Source organism: Panthera onca, chromosome C1, assembly GCF_046562875.1.
Source record: "Panthera onca isolate mPanOnc1 chromosome C1, mPanOnc1 haplotype 2, whole genome shotgun sequence".
Taxonomy (NCBI): Eukaryota; Metazoa; Chordata; class Mammalia; order Carnivora; family Felidae; genus Panthera; species Panthera onca.
This window is the reverse complement of record NC_138346.1, coordinates 204,023,214-204,041,691: the sequence shown is the minus strand read 5'-3', so window position 1 is coordinate 204,041,691 and position 18,478 is coordinate 204,023,214. Positions and strand designations below refer to the sequence as shown.

General features: G+C 51.2%; 1 protein-coding gene across 1 annotated transcript; it reads right to left on the bottom strand.

Moving 5' to 3' along the window:
• Nucleotides 1-16,624: 16,624 nt before the first annotated feature.
• ID3 (inhibitor of DNA binding 3) lies at nt 16,625-18,278 on the bottom strand. Its single transcript, XM_060621741.3, has 3 exons — nt 17,893-18,278; nt 17,668-17,750; nt 16,625-17,133 (listed from the first exon to the last, which is right to left on the bottom strand). The coding sequence occupies exons 1-2, from the start codon at nt 18,190-18,192 to the stop codon at nt 17,691-17,693; spliced, it is 360 nt and encodes a 119-aa protein (XP_060477724.1). The 5' UTR covers nt 18,193-18,278; the 3' UTR covers nt 16,625-17,133; nt 17,668-17,690.
• Between the last annotated feature and the right edge of the window lie 200 nt (nt 18,279-18,478).

Below are 18,478 nucleotides of genomic sequence, written 5' to 3'. Positions count from 1 at the left end.
ATATTTGAACATCTCCGTGTTTCTCCTAAACAATCCTTTGGTCACAAGAGCCTCCCTCTCTCTTTCAAAACTTTCTTTGCTGGTAATCCATTTACACCCCCCCGGCTCTCGAGTTTAGAGATGCCGAGGCTCCAAGATGTGACCTTGGCTAGTGAGTGGTGCAGCTGTCAGAAGCTAAATTCAGGTCCGCCGGTTCCTGCCTGGTGCTATGTGATTTCTATGCAGGTCTGAGCCTGGCTTTCAAAACCTTCCAGAGTCAGTCCCCAGCTTAATACCAGGTCCTCAAACTCAGATGTCATGGATGAAATGGCACTAATGCACGGTGATTAAGAGCCCAGACTTTGTAGCAGACAGCACTGGGTTCAAACCCAAACCCAGGTAGTTACTTTACTAACTGTGTGATCCCAGGCAAGTTTTATAAACTCTCCGAGCCTCACTTTTCTCATCCCTATTAACACCCACCTCATTGGATTGTGGGGAAATCTCATGAGATAATGCATGTAAAGCTGTCAGCACGGAGCCTAGTTCATAAAGAAATAGCAGCCGTGGTTACATTTCTGGCCTTATCTCCAGTACACAGACCCTTTTACTCCAGTCTACACATTTCACTGATCCTTCAAGGCCCAGCTTAAACCTCACCTCCTCCAGGAAGCCTTCCCTGCCTGCCTCCCCCTCCCAGAGTGCTTCTTGACCTCTACCCATGCGTAGTGTGTTTCGACTCAACAAACAAAGCCCTGTTTAGTGGTAAGGAGGCTCCAAGTCAAGTCGCGTTCTCTGCTTCCTAGCTGAGCAACCCTGGGCAGGCTGCTGCTCCACCCCTCAACCTCAGTTTCCTCAACTATCAAGCGCCAACAATGCTTCTACTCGCTGATTTCACAGGACTCTGAGGCACTATTGAAATGGTGGTGGTGATGATTCTCACAACACCCCCCTGAGACAGGCACTATCATTATCCCCATTTTACAGATGAAGGATCCTGGAAGGAATTGTGGCAGAGCAGGTTTGGGGAAGGAGCAGAGCCCTAGGGCCAGGAAGGGAAATGGGGGTGGTAGGGTGGGGCTGAGACTAAAGAAGGGAGCCAGCAAGGGGGCCAAGAGCCAGCTCTCTGTGGTTGAGTTTCGGGCAGCTGGGGCTGGCTTTAGTTTCACTGCCTGGGAACTGACTAATTCCTGTGGGAGCACATCTGTAGTCTATCTCCCCAAACACGAATCCCTGCCCCATCCATTCGTAGCTTGTGCTCTTGATCAGGTTACTGGACCTCTCTGAGCCTCAATTTCCTCATCTTTGAAATGGGGATGGCAAAAGTGACCTGTCTATTTACTGTGCGATTCAGTAAGTTGTCCTCAAAGTCCTCAGAGGGGCACTACTGTGCACTTAATATATTTTATTTTATTTGTTTCTTTTTAACATATATTTAAGTAATCTCTACACCCAACGTGGGACTGAACTCACAACACCCAGATCAACAGGTACATGCTCCGCCAACTGAGCCAGCCGGGTGCCCCGGCACTTAATATATTTTATCGAAGATTTGTGTGAGATGGACCAGAAGCAGCCCCGGTGGAACCAAACTACGACATTTGCAGTTTTCCATTCACGGGTTACACACTCCCATCTCCCAGGTTTTGCTACCGTGGCTCCATATCCCCAAGGCCCCTTCTCCCTTCCATCCCCTCATGCTCAACTCTGACCCAGCTTTAAGGCCCAACTCAAATGGCGGAGTGGCAGGAGCAAAAAGCCTGAAGTCAGACGTTTAAGGAAACTCTCGGCTCCTTGGGAACAGGACCCATGCTTTGTTTTCATCTTTCTGCCTTCCTCTCTGAGGGCGCCAGGCCATGGTAGGCCTGCGCTCAGTGATATGGTGATGATAATTCACATTTCCTGAGCACCTCCCAGCATAAAGCACCCAGCTAGGCACTTTATATGCACTATCACCTTGATATTTCCCTATAACACAGGTGCAATTTGGACAGATGAGAAAACTGAGGCTCAAACATGCAGAGAGATTTGACTAAGGGCTGGTTAGAGATGAGACCAGGAACTGAACTCAGACCTCTGGCTCCCAAGGCACTGAGTCATTCTGAATAAAGAGCTTATTATCCCCAGTGTCCCAGGTGAAGGAGGGTACATTCTGCTACTGAATCCAGGGTTCTGCTGCAGACGTTGGTGAGGGTGGAAAGAGTGTGCCCCACCCAACTAAATAAGTTAGGGATGCTTAGTGCCATTTCCCAGACGAGGAAGCCAAGGCATGGGGGACATTAAAGAACTTGCTTAAGGCTACACAGCTGGTAAGGGAGAAAGACCCTATTGCAGACACACCCCAAAACTCTGGAAAAGTCCCCAAACCCAAGCCAACTTCCATTCCAACTGGTGGACCTCATCTCTGGTGTGTCGTCTCCTGAAAAATGCTCAGATTCTCTCTGTTCAAAGCCTTGCTTATCAAAATACAAAACCCTTTTTTTAAAAAAAAAACATTTTATTTATTTTTGAGAGACAGAGCATGAGCAGGGGAGGGGCAGAGAGAGAGGGAGACACAGAATCCGAAGCAGGTTCCAGGCTCTGAACTGTCAGCACAGAGCCCGACGTGGAGCTCAAACCCACGAACCGTGAGATCATGACTTGAGCCAAAGTCGGACGCTTAACCGACTAAGCCACCCAGGTGCCCCCAAAATACAAAATTCTTGATAGAAGCTTCCTGAAGGTACAGACCTCCTGTGTGAGGGCTCCCCAGTGTGTTGCCTGTTCAAATGAACCTAAAATCAAGAGAGAAGCCAAATGGGCACTGTGGGAACGAAGGGAGAAAAATCTCTGCCCATTAGGGAAAGAAAATCAAAACCACAATGAGATTCACACCCACTGGGATGGCTGTGATTGATGAGACTGACAAAAGCAAGTGTCCAGGATGTGGAGAAATTGGAACTCTCATACACTGCAGGAGGAATGTAAACTGGAAAAAAAGTTTGCCGGTTCCTCAAAAAGTTGTACAGAGAGTTACCATAAGACGCAGGAATATCACTCCTAGATGTATACCCAAAAGAATTGAGAATGAGTGTTCACAGCAGACTTATTCATAATAACCAAAAAGTAGAAACAACCCAAATGTCCATCAGTGGATGAATGGATACATTTCATGTGTTAGCCGTACAATGGAAAATCATTCGGTCATAAAAGGGGATGATGGGGGCGCCTGGGTGGCGCAGTCGGTTAAGCGTCCGACTTCAGCCAGGTCACGATCTCGCGGTCCGTGAGTTCGAGCCCCGCGTCAGGCTCTGGGCTGATGGCTCGGAGCCTGGAGCCTGTTTCCGATTCTGTGTCTCCCTCTCTCTCTGCCCCTTCCCCGTTCATGCTATGTCTCTCTCTGTCCCAAAAATAAATAAAAAACGTTGAAAAAAAAATATTAAAAAATAAATAAATAAATAAAATTTAAAAAAAAAAAAAAAAGGGGATGATGGACTGATACAGGCTACAACACGGAAACCCTTGAAAACATTACGCTAAGTGGAAGAAACCAGACATGGAAGGCCATCTATTGTATGATTCCATTAATGTGAAATGTCCAGAATAGGTAAATCTATAGTGACAGAAAATAGGGTTGCGTTGCCAGAGGTGGATCAGTTTCGTTTCACAGGTGAGGAAATTACGGCTCAAGAGAAGCTGAAGAGAAGCTGAGTTCCACTCCACCTGCCTATCTGTGTGACTTTGGACCCATGACTTCGCCTCTCTTGGAGCCTTAGTTTTCTCAACTGTAAACCAGAGATAATGATGTGCACTTAAGGTGGCTGGGCAAGCTTGGTAGTCATTCCTTTTCTCTCCTCTCTGGCCTTTGGGTGGAAGCTGGTGAGGTTTAAGGGTTAAGGCTGCCATCTAGAGGTAAACTCAGGCAACTGCCCTAAATCTGCAAGGCTATCTATTCTGGTCAACAAGTCAGCCCTGACCGCCCCCCTCCACACACACACACACTGTGGGCTTGAGGAGGAGAAAAAAGATGTGAAAAACACAGCCCTGCTGGAAGGCCAGGGCTACCAAATTGGCTGTATTCTTCCCAGATGTCTCCAGACCCTGGAGATGGTTTTCACAGATGTTGGGTCCTGTGAAGGTGGTCCCATGTTGTAGGAGGGCAGTCGGATTCAAGTCCCAATAGAGATGCCCAGACTAGTAGGGTAGGCAAGCGCCACCCACAATTCCTGCAATTACCAATTAATTCTCTCCTCTTCCTGCAGGAACTCTTTAAAATGCACACCTGACCTTGTCACTCTCTAGCTTAGTAAGTTCTGGAAAGAAGTTCCCCACCATGGCCTGGCCACCCCTTTGCCCCCAGCCCCTCTGATTTTCAGCCCCCTTCACACAAGGACCTTAGGCTCTGATCGAATGCACTTCTGACTCCCCTCTAACATCCCTGCTTTCCCTGTTTACCTATGTCCTCTCTTTTTTTTTTTTTTTTAATGTTTATTAATTTAGAGAGGGGGGAGGGTCAAAGAGACAGAAAAAACCCCAAGCAGGCTCTGTGCTGTCAGCACAGAGCCCCATATGGGGCTCCAACTCACCCACTCCACTCATGAGCCACCCATGCGGGCTCCAACTCACGAGATCACAACATGAGCTGAAACCAAGAGTCGGACGCTTAACCGACTGAGCCACCCGTGCGTCTTGTCTCTTCCACCAGGAAAATAAAAAGGTCTGCTCTCAGACACAAGTTTCTCAGATACACAAATCATTGAGAATGCTGTGTACCTTGTATACATATGTGATCTCAAACAACATTCAATAACAGTGGGTATTCTAGAACTCTTCAGATTAACAGAACTGGAACCTGGGACAGCAAAATCAAGGATCCAGATCAATTACCAACACTGAAAAATAAGACTCGGGGTGCCTGGGTGGCTCAGGCAGTTAAGCATCTGACTCTGGACTTCAGTTCAGGTCATGATCTCATGGGTTTGTGGGTTTGAGCCCCAGGTGGGGCTCTGCACTGGCAGTGCGGAGCCTGCTTGGAATTTTCTCTCTCTCTCTCTCTCTCTCTATCTCAAAATAAATAAACTTTAAAAAACTAAGAAAAGAAGACTCAGAATCCTCTCGAAATAAGTAAGACATCCAGCCTTTGGAGTCCAGGTGATGTTCATATGGGTCTGGGTGGTGATAGCTCCTACCACCCACGCCCATCAGAACTCTGATGCCTGCTCCCCACCTCCTATTAAGAATCTCAAGCTGTCATCATCTCACAGTGTAATTACAGTGGTTCTTCTGTTCTATCCTCTTCTCCAGATTTAAGCTGTTCCTTGTCTTGTCTATCATTACACTCCAGTATCCAGCCCAGCGCCCATCACAGAGCAGAAGTGCGAGAATTGCTTACTGAACTGAACTCAATGAAAGTTTTTTAGAATGGCTGAAGGATCACTCCCAATCTCTTCCCAGGAAAGCTCTGGCCACTGTCAGAATCTCTTTGTGACTCTGCATTAGGGGAACTGGGGACCTTGTGGGGCCAAAGAGGTCATAGGGGCCAGTATTCTCAGGCACCAACTTCTCCTGGCCTTACTCTCTTTGTTTTTTTTGTTTTTTTTTAAGTTTATTTATTTATTTTGAAAAAGAGAAAGCAGGAGGAGGGGCACAGAGGAGAGAGGGAGAACCCCAAGCAGGCTGCACTCTGTCAGCCCAGAGCCCAACGCATGAGATCATGACCTGAGCCGAGATCAAGTCAGACAGTTAACTGACTGAGCCACCCAGGCGTCCCCTTACTTTCTAATCCCACTTGCCCCCCACCCTCATGATTGTCCCTCCCCCAACAGGCAGATTAAAAGCAACAATGCTAACAGTAGCAAAGCAAGCACATTCATACCCCATATCCACAAATCCACGTGATCACAACAGCCCTGTGGGGAAGCCACGATTAGCCCCATTTTACGGATGAAAGAACTGAGGCCAGGAGTAGTTCAATGATATGCCTTGAAGGCACAGAGCTTGAGTATGAGGGCCCAGAATTGTATTTATTTACTATGTGCCAGTCACCATTCTGACAGCTTAGAAATCTTAACGCATGTAATCCTCATAACATCCCTATGAACTATGTATTGTTATCACCCCAGCTTTGCAGAGGAAGAAACGGAGGCTCAGAAAGTTTAGGTAATTTGCCCAAGGTCACAGGGCTGGTGATGATGGGGCAGGTTTTGAGCCAGGGTTCATCCACTCTGCCATCTAGCTTTACTTCAGGATTTCCTCAGAAAGCCTTGGCTTCAGTACGTGGAAGTAGGGTAAGAATACCCACCTCACAGGGTAGTTATGAGGATTAGATCTAATATGTGTAGGTGGCTGGATCACAGCAGCTACCCAGGAAGAAGTCATTTTTGTTCCTCCCTGGAGCCTCCACTGACAATTACAGCAACTGGCCACCAGAGGGGAGTCATGTGCTGAGGACCTAAGCCCTTCCCGGGAGGCCCGGTTGACAGTTCAAGGGTTAAGGATTCAGAGTCCCCTTTCGCCCTCTGGGCAACCCTGGGATCAATGATCTATCTCAGCCTGCGCCCGAATCTCAGGGAACTGACCTTCCTGCAACAGAAATAAACTTTAGGCCTTAAATGTATCCAAGGCCCCCTTTGCTAACACCAGTTCTAGGACTGAGAGGCTGGGACGATGTGTGGGGAGGAGAGCCCAGCTGTGTCCCATTTGGTAGTGGTAGTGGTGGGGGGTGGCAATTATCAGCAATGCCCCTTCTGCTGGAGGCTGGGTTCCTGAAGCCACAGCTGCAGGGCGGAGGGTGGCTGGGGGAGCTTTGGAATTGTCTCCCTAGGGGTTTCCATGGTTACAGATTGATGCAGGCAGCCCACTAGGCTGGGTCCTTTATCTGTATTGTCTCCTGGGGAGACAATGGGCTTTGGGGATGGGGGTACTTGATGCAGATGCTGCTGCAGGAGCTCTGTGTGCTGTGCTCTAGGAATCCCCTGACCCTGCTGCTGAGGTTGAGAAAACTGGGCATGGGGTCAGCCTTGGAAGTCACTCCTTGCTTTGGGGTACAACACTACCACTGCAGAGACTCGAAGAGGCCGTCTTCCGAGGCCCCCAAACGGCAAAAGTGCCTCAAAATATTAAACAAAAATCACACATTCAGGAGGCAGCCCTGATCAAATCAGGATTCTGTCTCTTACCGCTGTCTGACTTGGGCGCGTTACTTTACCTGTCCAAATCCCAGCTTACTTGTCTGGAAAGTGGGGACAACATCTGCTTTTTTAAATTACTGGGAGGATGAACCAAGCACAGAGCCTGGTATCGAGAAGGCACTCAAAGGGGGGTGCCTGGCTGGCTTAGTCGGTAGAGCATGTGACTCTTGATTTCAGGGTCATGAGTTCAAGCCCCATGTTGGGTGCTGAGTTTACCTGATAAAAATAAATAAAATCTTTTTTTTAATGTTGATTTTTGACAGAGAGAGATACAGAGTGAGAGTGGGGGAGGAGCAGAGAGAGAGGGAGACATAGGCTCTGAAGCAGGCTCCGAGCTGTCAGCACAAAGCCCGCTGCGGGGCTCGAACCCACACACCGTGAGATCATGACCTGAGCCGAAGTCGGATGTTTAACCGACTGAGCCACCCAGGCGCCCCAAATAAAATCTTTAAAGAAAAAAGAAAAGAAGGTACTAGAGAGTACCTGAGCTCTTATAGGCTCCTGGCATGTCTTGGGTCACAGGACTGGCTCTGTGGTCTTAACCGAGGCTCTTTTTGTCTCTTAGACTTAGCTGCCTCATCTGTGACCTGGGGACTTTGAAAGGTTTATAAAGGATGAAGTGAGATGATGAAGAAAATGCTTAGGGAAATAGAAATCAAACCCCTAACACACAACTCTGCCTTCTAGGACTTAAAAAAAATTTTTTTTTAATGTTTATTTCACTTGGGGGGAGGGCAGCAGAGAGAGAGGGAGACACAGAATCTGAAGCAGGCTCCAGGACAGCTCAGAGCCTGACACAGTGCTCAAACTCACAAACAGTGAGATCATGACCTGAGCTGAAGCCGGAGGCTTAACCTGCTGAACCACCCAGGCGCCCCTAAATTAAATCTTGGAACACACAACATGCTCATGGGGGGCATGTGGTATTTGGGTGCGTCCAATATTTGGCAGTGTAGCCGATAAGGGAGAATTTCTGAAAGAGGCAAGACTCAGAGGGTTTCAGAATCAGGGAATTATTCCAGAAAGATCTTCCTGTGCCAAAAAGAAACAAAAGCCCAGAGGGGTGAAGGGACTCAGCCCTCTGCTGCCCAGTCATCTTGACCTATCACCATCCTGACCTATCACCATCTTCTCCAAGGGAAAGGTGTGGGGAGGTGGGGAGGAAAGAAGAGGGAAGGCAAGCTGTCATTTGTGGGACACTTTTATATGAGGCAAGTTGCTCACAAGCCCATTTTGTGGATAAGGAAACTAAAAACTACTATTCTTGTTACCCGACTGAGTTGGCCAAACAATGTATAAGACCCGAGAATGAGATTAATTTATCTGCAGTACAGAAGACAGAACTTGCCCATGGGAAAAGTGAAACAATTCCTTCACCTTTAAATAATCAGCAGAGGGAACCAAAAACTTCTAAATGTCTATCCTTCCTCCTTCCCCTACGATGATGCACTTAGTCTGGGACACGGCACACAGAGGGTGTTCAAGAAATGAAAGTTCTTATCGCTGTCACTGTTATTACTAGATTTATTACTACACATTCAGTGCTGGGGATACAAAGGTTGACAAAACTCCCTCCTGTCTTTGAGGAATTCAGCCTAGTGAGAGGGGAAGGGCAACGAGGGCAGAAAATAATCTCTTCCACTTGTTTGACTTTACAAAGCACTTTTACACACACCACCTCATTAAATTCTCAAAACAACCTGGTGAGGAAGGCATTTTCCCCATTTTAGAGATAAGGAAACTGAGCCTCAGGAGGCTTCAATGATTTGCCCAGACATTGTAAAATATGAATAAAAGGGAAATAAAATAATGTTTGGGGGGGGGAACCTTTGTTGGATTAACAGATGTGTTTAAAACCAATAAAACATATTATGTAAGGCATAGAAACAATGGCCCCATTTTATTGAGGAATATATAAAAGATAGCTTTTACTAAATTTAAAAAACAGCCAAGCTCTCAACAGCTCTCATTTATGGAGCAGCCACTGTGTGCCAGGCTTTCTAGGAGTTTCTCTAATCCTTACAACAATCCTGCAAGGTAGAAACGGTCAGCCCCTTTTCACAGAGGAGACGCCAAGGCTCAGAGAGGTGAAGGTACTTGCTCAGGGTTGCACAGCAAGAGAGGGATAGAGCCAGGACTGGGACCCGGGCTCTAACTCTCAGCTTAAGAGCCGGAGCCTGGACTTGCTCCCAAGTCAGTTTTGCCTACGAGTACGCTCCTGCTGAGAGGTGACCACCCTTTCTTGTCTCCACAAAGCATGATGAGGGGGAGGGAGAGTGCAGGCAGTTCTCCAAGGTAAGAGGGGTGGTTTCAGCCCATTTGGGAAGCAGCATAGTGTAGCACGGCTTTCTCAAAGTGTGTGTGTCTCCACGTGCAGGGGCGTGTGCACATGTGTGACTACGTGTGAAGTTGGCTGGGTCTCAGAAAGGCATGTGATGAAAACCTGCACATCTCTCTGAAATGTCAACGTTACTTAAAAAATTGAGACATTATGACTTCATAAAGCACAGATGGCTATAGAATGCATGAGAACGTAAACTTCCCGTGGTCTCTTAAGATAACGAAAGACAACTAGTACCGGGGGGCTCTTTTTATGTACCAAGCACCAGTCTGAGAGTTCAGTGTGTTAACTGGTTTAATCCTCACAACTGTTGCAGGCACGATCACCCCCGTTTTATAGGTGCAGAAAGATGCGGAAACTAAGGATGAAAGAAGTCAAGTCACCTGATCAAGCTCACGCAGCCGCCAAGTGGAGCAATGTGGGCACACAGAAGCATTTCAACACCAAGAATTAGGACATCCGCATTATCCGTTGTCAGTTCAATTGAACACTGGCAAAAGGACTTGCAGGTGAGGATGATGAGGAAACAGCTGGCTGCTGCTTGACTTTCTCCTGATGAAATCAGGAAGGCTGCCAGCCCCAAGCCCCTCACCTGTACCGGGTACTCTACCTCTGTTGTCTTAATTCATTCCTACGACCACCCTTTGAAAGAGGTGCTGTGGGGAGTTTTACAAATGAAAAACTAAGGCTCAGGGCGCCTGGCTGTCTCGGCCTCTTGATCTCTGCTCAGGGCCTGATCCCATGGTTTGTGGGATCGAGCCCCATGTTGGGCTCCGTGTTGACAGCATGGAGTCAGTTCGGGATTCTCTCTCTCCCTTTCTCTCTCTCCCTCTCTCTTTCTCTCTTGCTCTCTCTTTTTTTTTAATTTTTTTAATGTTTATTTATTTTTGAGAGAGAGACGGAGTGTGAGTGGGGAAGGGGCAGAGAGAGGGAGACACAGAATCCAAAGCGGGATCCAGGCTCTGAGCTGTCAGCATGGAGCCTGATGTGGGGCTTGAACTCACGAACCGTGAGATCATGACCTGAGCTGAAGTCGGACACTCAACCGACTGAGCCACCCAGATGCCCCTCTCTTGCTCTCTCTCAAAAGAAACAAATAAACTTTAAAAAAAAAAAAAGGGGGGGGGGAAACTGAGGCTCAGAGAGGTGAAGGAGCTTGTCCAATGTGGCACAGCCTGGGAATGGAGGTACTAGACTAGGGGGCTGGAGTCCTGCTTTTAGTCCCGGCTCTACTCCTCAAGACACCTGGCTGTCTTGCTGATCAGATGCTCCTGGGTGCGTGTGAAAGGGCTCTGAAGGGCATCTGTGCTGGGCAGGCAGTGCTGAGATGCCGTGATTGGATTATGCCAACAACACTGCCTCCCTGGAAAGATGAGCAAAGAATTATATGAGGAATGTGACAGCCATGCCCAGCTAGCTCTGTGGTTGGGGTCACCCAGGGCCTACCCAGTGCCAGGCACTTTACATATGTCATCTGATTGAATCATCAAAGCGGTCATGTGAGGCTCAGAGAGGATAAGTAACTTACCTGTAAGGGCGCAGCTGATACGTAGCAAAGTCAGGATCTCAACCAGCATCTGTCTGATTCCCAGACTCAGAACATGCGGGAGGGCTCGAGTAGCTGGCTGAGGCCAATTCTGTGTGATTCATTGGTTTGTACAGAGTTCTAAAAGAGCTACAGACGTCAACGGCACTGGATGTGGAGGCTGTATTGGAGACCTGGGCTCTGACACTTACTCCAGGGTGACCTTTTGCGGGTCCGCTAATATCTGTGGGCCTCGCAGGAGTGAAATAGAGGCAGCCCCTCAAGTCTCCTATTACCATGTAGATGAAAATGCTGTGCACGAGTGAGTGGCCTCTTTTGAACGCCTTCTTGCTGCTCTCTTTGTAGAGGGAGTCAAATCTACAGTGGAAAATGCCATTAACGAGATGCGTGACCAACATTTAGGCTCCCTGGGACCCATCTGAATGGAAGCTGGGATCAATCCTTCGTGTATCTGGACCCACAGTAAGACCTGTCAGGGGCCCTGCTGGGGAAGGGATGTGTGTGAGCCAGGGTGTGTGTGTGGTGCGGTAGCATCTGTCTTGATGGTCCTCGAGTCCTCACCTCCTCCTCGCGTGACCTACAGTGGCCTAGTAGCCTGGAATGTCTTGAAACCCTTATTTTTAAACTTTTTTTTTTTTTTTTTTTTTTTTTTGGTTTAATGCTAAAAAATGGCACGGACTAGAAACAAAACCAGGTTCAAGAAGAACCTGGATCAGTGAGCAGGTGGGGTATTTCCAGGGGGTCCGCCATGCCTTGGTACCCTTATTGCCACACAGCTCACACTTTTAGCCCCAAACCAACTGCCAGCTGGCCAGGGACCACCTCGACTTAGGGTAATGAGTTCCATATGTTTCCACAAGAACCCAGCTAAGCTTTTCCCCAGCAGTTCTTAAAAAGTGTTTCTCTCCCCTCCCCAGCTTCCAACTCATGCTTGGCCACCCTTGTTTCATTTGCTCCTAATGAGAGCAGGAGGGAGGTGGCTGGGTGGCAATGACAACGAGGCAATGCTCCAGCGAACCACCGTCCTTGACTTCACATTTCCAGAGCCTCAGGGTGCACGGAGGGACAGGGGTGTGGACCAGCCCCTGACAGTCTCTCCGTAGAAAGCGTGTGAGGCCCTAAGCCTCTCAGGGTCTCAGCTGCCCCATCTCTAAAGTGGGAATGACGGTCTCTGCTCGGGGTAAGCAGATATCACAAAAAGAGCCCTTAGATAGGCAGGTAGGAGGCTTGGGTCTGAGTCCTGTCTTGACTAGCAACTTTCTGTGTGTCGCTGAGCAGGTTCCTTCTCCTCTCTGGGCCACATTTGTGACCCAGAAGAGCCCTTCTATCCATGACAAGCTTTAGATTTACGAGCAAATGACAAAAGGTGCAGGGAAGAACATCAACTTACCTGCAGACCAAGGTGGCTCCAGGGTGGGGTTCGCCGGAAGCCTATGGCCTCCCTACCTTGGCCAGTGTTACTACCCCCCTGGGCGCCCTTTGACCGTGGTCTGGCCCGGTGAGGGCTCTGCCTCCTACATCTGGCACCAAGTGGAGCGGGGCGGTGGTGTTGAGGACAAGGAGGGTCCCCAGATGGAAAGTCAGTTCTACAGCTTGGGTGGTTTAGGGGGGAGACTACCCACAGTCAGCCCCCAGCTCTGGAGGAATATGAATCTGAGTTCAAACGGTTACAGCACCACCCCCTCCCCCGCCCCCTTTATCTGACTTGTCAAAGGCAATCCTCAAATCCTTTCCTAAGTAACCCACAGCCCTGATCTGGACTGTCCACCTACCCGACCCATAGACTGACTCACCAACCTCGACCACTGATGCCACTCAGACTGACCTTCCCACCATGTCTATTAACCCAGGCTCTGGGTTTATCGGCCAGCAGGTTTATCCGCAAACCCTGCCGCAGTCTGGCAGAATTCCAACTCTGGCCACACTCTGACTCGTTACCCTACTTTCAGACTCACCCCGGATTTGGGCCCCAAGGAGACCCCTTGACCTTGACACTGACTGACCCTTAACAGGAGAAATAACCAGAGAACAATTCAATGCTAAATTGTGGGTGAAACAGGACATCAGCGAGGAGAGTGGGGCGGGATGGGGAGGGAGACGGGGGGGGGGGGGGGTGCGGAGGACAGAGGCTTCCCGGAGAACCCCGGTGGGCCTGGGGCCACACTCGGAAGGTCGGACTGGCCTTGTGCGGGGCACGTCGCAGGCGCTCGAGGAATGCGAGTAGCCTGAAAGAATGAAGGAAGGAAGGAACGGGGTGCGATCCAGGGCGGCCGCCCGGCCAGGGCAAAACTGCCTAGGCAGGAAGCGGGGTGGGGGCACGCTGAGGCTGCAGCGGCCCGAGCGCAGCTGGGGGCAGCGGGAGAGCAGTCGGGTCAGCGACTCCGCTGGGTGGGGGCCCCCCCCCCAGGCCGGGAGGCTGGGAACTGGGAGGCCGCGCTGCTGGCAGAGCGGCGGGGGCGCCGCGAGGCTCCGGATGGGCTGGGAGCCCCGCCCGCAGGCTGCGGAGGGAGCCGGAGCCAGAGCGGAGCCAGAGCTCAGACATCCGGGCGCCAGTGAACACCTGCGAGCGGCCCCCAGGGCCCGCGGGGGGAGCGCGGGTCGCCGGGCCGGGGGCGGGGCGAGGGGCGGGGCCGGCTCTCCTCCGCCCTGCGGGGCTCCGGGCCACGTGGGCCGAGGCTCCACCCCCGGCCGGGCTCCGAGCCGCGGCGGGTGGAAAGCGGCTGCCCAGCTGCAGGGTGGGGAGCGCGGGCAGAGGGGAGCCGAGAAGCAGTTCTGCGGGAAAGAGAGCGACAGGAGGCTTTAGAGTGTAGCCTGGGGAATGAAGAGTGGTGGCCGTGAGAGGTGATGAGGCCGGGAAAACAGATAATTGAAGGTTGTCGGGTGCATCCGCAGCTGGGGAGAGCTATCACTGGCCTCCTCCAAAGGGCATCATCTCCGGTGTCACGGGCATGAATTTGAATCCCTGCTTCAAGAGCTGGGTGGCCTCGGGCAAGTTACTTCGCGTGTTCTGAGCCTGTTTTGTTAGTCTCGTTTTGTTTTTTATTTACAAAGTACAAATCTCTCCCAAATGGCCCTATTTCAGAGCTGATGCGATAATGGACGTAAGACGCGGAGTTTTACCGACCCTTGTGTTTCAGAGAGCCTGACATATGCTTCATGTATGTTCCCTTTCATCTGAATTCCAAACCTGTAAGGGAAGGACCGTCACCCCCTTTCACAAAGGAGGGAGAGACCCGAGGTGGCCCTGGGTCGTTCCTTCAGCAAGCACCCACTGGGGACTGAACTAGTACCCGGCACGGGGAATGGAGAGGGAGAAGAACTGGCCTGGAGTCGACGTGAAGACGTGGGTTTTGAAGCTACGCGGACTTGGGCTTCCTAATCCTTGCTGTGCCACTTCTTTGTGGTGTGACCGGCATCCAGTTCCTCAGCCCCTCTGAATCGGTTTCTTCTGTAAAATGGGGATAATGATACCCACTTTGCTGGGTTGTGGTGAGGATTAGAAGGAAAGAAGATAAAATAGAGCCTGGCATCTGGCAGGCGCTCAATAGGTGATTATGACAGAAGACACTATCCTCTCTCTCAGACTTTTCCGACCTGAGGCCAAATTGCTTTCACTCTCTAATGACTAATGAATTGGCAGCCTGGTTTCAGCTTTTGTCCCGGCCACCTGAACAGCTCAGTCTCAGCAGAACTGACAGGCAATTTCCTTGGAATTAGCTTAATAATACCTTGTAGGTGTGTGATGCATTTCAAAGAACTTTCCCACCATTATCTTCTGTCCAGGGAGGGAGAGTTCGAGAGCTGCCAGCTGCTGGGCAAAGGAGGAGAGAGGCTTGGAGAGGTGAAGCGGCTTGCTCAAGGTCACCTGGCAGATGAGCCAATCGGCTCCTTCCAGCCTTCTCCAGTCCCACCGCTTCTGAGTGAGCAGGAAGCAGCATGCTGTGGCAGAAAGGGTGGAAGCTCCGTGCCTGGCTTTACTGCAGTTCATGGTCTAATGTAGAGCCAGGGGCCTCCGAATAGTATGCTCAGGATCAGCAATTAGTTAAGATGTGGAACCTGAAGGTCAGAGAGAGGCAGTCTAGCTTGCAGTTGTATAGCTAGCATGTGACAGAGTCAGGATCTGCACCCGTGTGTCTGTCTCCAGAGCCAGCAAAGCACACCCAACAATCCAAACCAAGGTGGACCCAACCTGGGTCTACCTGGTTTGAGCAAGAGTTCCACACATGGGGACTGAGGACTTCCCAGGGGACTGGAGGTCTGCTATTACTCTTCAAAGGTGTGTGCATGTATCTTCTGAAGAGTGTTCATACCTGCCATCGGATCATCAGAAGAAACCAGGAAACAGGAACGGCTGATCAGCCGGTTAGCAAAGACAGAAGTTCCCCCCCCTCGCCCCCCTGCACATGCCCCTGTTCACCCCTGAAAGCTCACCAAGGTTAAGGCATGAAGGGTGATGACGTGACCTGTTTGTTATGAAATATTGAAGTAACTCATGCCAGGGGCCAACACAGATGAGATCATATCATAAACAGGAATCTAGTGAGGCCAGGAGCCTGGTGGAGCCCACCTGGGGAGCTGCCAGGTGGGGGGCAAAAGGGGATGGTGTGGGTTGGGGGGGGGGGTCTTGTCTTCTGCCCTCCTCTCAGACCTGGACCTATGGGATGGCCAGTCTCAGGCTCTGTCCCTGTCCCCTACGACTATCGTCCCTGTAGTTAGGTTAAAGTCCCATCGCTTTCTCTCAAGGGGCTCTGAGAACCTGACTCAGACCCATTATCTACTGAGCCTCAGTTTCTCCATTTCTGAAAAAGGGATAAAGATGCTTTACAGAGTAGACTCCCGATGGAGGTGTATAGGAAGGAAATACCAGAAGGAATGGAGGCAGTAGGGCAGCTTCTTCAAATTCCCAGTCTAGTCTCAGAGCCCTCAACGACGCAACTAGTTGGTACTAGTATTTCCAACGAGCACCCAAATCATTCTGATCAGAGTGGCTAGGGATTTGAGGGACGAGAAAAACCCTTCTCCTACTTTTTCCAAATTTGAAAGCCCAAGGGGAAGCCAAACCAGAGAGCATGAGGAGGGAAATGAAACCAGGCCCCCATGTGCTTATTCATCTCTGAAATGGGTCTATCAACCACCACCCGTCTGGGCACCAGGTGAGACTACTCTTCCACATCCCCTGCTAGAAAGACCTCATGAATCATTAATGACATTGAAGAAGACGACCATCTGGTAATGCAGCAAAGAGCTCAAGGGACCTAAGGACTGGGGCTCAGGAAACCTAATTTCTATCCTGAGCTCCCAACCTGCTGGGTGAGCTTGTGCTAGTCACTTCCCCTCACATCTTCCCTCATCTGTAAAATGAGGGGACAAGGGCCAGGATCTTCTCTGCACCCAAACCTCAATGGATGTGGAGCTCCCATCATGAGCCTTTTCCACTCCCCCCCTCTCCCCACACTCCAGTCTTAGCTGGCATTTTCCCATCCCCCTTAAATAAGCAAGTTTGCTTTTTCCCCAAGGTCCAAGGACATGTATTTCCCCTAAATTCAGTCTTCGCAGAGTGTTAGCAACTTAAGGAACCAAACTATATACTCAAGTGTTTAAAAACCGTTTATTATGCAAAATGTTAACTTTTATAAAAAGTTTAATAATATACATTGCATGGTTACAGAAAGTCACCTTCCTGCAAAAAAGGTACAAAAGCTATATACTCTATTATAGAGTTCATAATCAGGGCAACAGAGCCTTTCTCCAAGGAGACCAGAAGACCAGCTCTACTGCTGCCTTGGCAGACTTTGGAGAGCAGCCACTCCCCCCCCCCCACCCCCACCCCCACCTCCCCACTCTGAAAGACAGTCTTTAAAACCTGGGGGTGGGGTGGGGGCTGGGTGACGTTGCCCAGCTGGTGCCCAGAGCTAGCTCTGGCCCTTTAGGCCACCCAAGTTCACAGTCCTTCGCTCCCGGGCGCCAGGTCCAGCCTCGAGGCAGGGGTTCGGGGAAGTCAAGTGGGCAGGGCGAGGTTGGGGCCCATCCATGCCCTCGGGCTTCCGGCCGTAGAGGGTCCCGGGGTCCCAGGCGGAACGGGCGCCAGCACCTGCGTTCTGGGCGGGGGAGGAAAGAAGACCAGGGAGCCATCAGTTTCCGCCGAGCGCGCCGAGGCGGGGGCCGTCCGCAGACTGCCCGGCGCCAGGGAGGAAACTTGGTCTCTACCTCCAGCTGATAACTCCGCGCCCCACGCTGCCCCCACCCAGTTGGCGCCAAAGGACCACAGGCGGAGCTCGCAACCACCCCGCCCTCTTGGAATTGACACTAGTTGGACAAGGGCTGAAAGACACAGCTTCCTTTACCAAACCCCAAACAGAACGGCTATTTTATTTACCTGCGCCTACTTTCTCGTGTCTTTGGCCACTGGGGGAGGGCAGGGGCAAAGTGCGTTGAAGGTTGAAACGCACACTGGATGGGAATTGGTTCGGTCATTCATTTGATGTGACCGCGGGTAAGTCACTAGCCCCTCTCTCGCCTCGTTTTCCCTACGCTGAGGAGGCCCCAATCCCTTGGCAGGCCTACCAATTCCATGATTTGTCGTTTAAGCACCGCCCCACCTCCAGCCCCTGGAGAAGGCGGCGGATACTCACCTGGAGGCGCCAGGACTGCCAGGTCAGTGGCAGAAGCTCCTCTTGTCGTTGGAAATCACAAGTTCCGGAGCGAGCTCGGCTGTCTGGGAGAAAGAAAAGAGGGGAAAGTTATGCATGGTATTTGGGAACGCTCGGGGGCAGGGGGGTGGGGGGGGGGGGGGTCTCAGCAGCATCCGGGCTCTGGAGCTCAGCCCCGCCCCGGCTCCCGCGCACGCCCCCACACACCTGGATGGGAAGATGCGGGCCGTCTGGGGGTCCCGGGGCGGGCTCGGCCAGAACCACTTGCAGGTCCAGAATGTAGTCGATGACGCGCTGCAGGATTTCCACCTGGCTAAGCTGAGTGCCTCGCGGTACTCCGGGTACTAGTTCTCGCAGGCGCGAGTAGCAGTGATTCATGTCGTCCAACAGGCTCAGCGGCTCCTCGGCTGCCGGACCCTTGCCGCGGCCCCGCGCGATGGCCAGGCTGCGTTCAGACAGGCAGCACACCGCCTCGTAGCAGCCGCGCACCGGGCTCAGCGCCTTCATATTGAGGAATGAGACCGGAGGTGCCGAAAGGACCCAGAGAGCCAACGGACCCCTAAGGCAGCTGGCAACGCGCGCACGCTCGCAGCGGCCCGTACTTATAGAGCCCGCCTCGAAGGCACGCCCCCTTATGCAAAACGTGACCCTCGGCCCCGCCTCCGCCAGCCCTGGGCGTTCACAACCCGGTTAAATTGCAAACAGGCTTCCTCAGGCTGGTCTGACGCCGAATACCGCGGAGCCGCGGATTCAAAGAATGAGGAAGCGCTGATACTGGGGAGAGGCAGGCCTC

Coding starts and splice junctions, on each gene's coding strand:
- ID3 (XM_060621741.3), bottom strand. CDS start 18,192: ATGAAGGCGCTGAGCCCGGTGCGCGGCTGCTACGAGGCGGTGTGCTGC. Junction 17,751..17,892: donor GCCCGCATCTTCCCATCCAG/GTGTGTGGGGGC, acceptor TCTTTCTCCCAG/ACAGCCGAGCTCGCTCCGGA.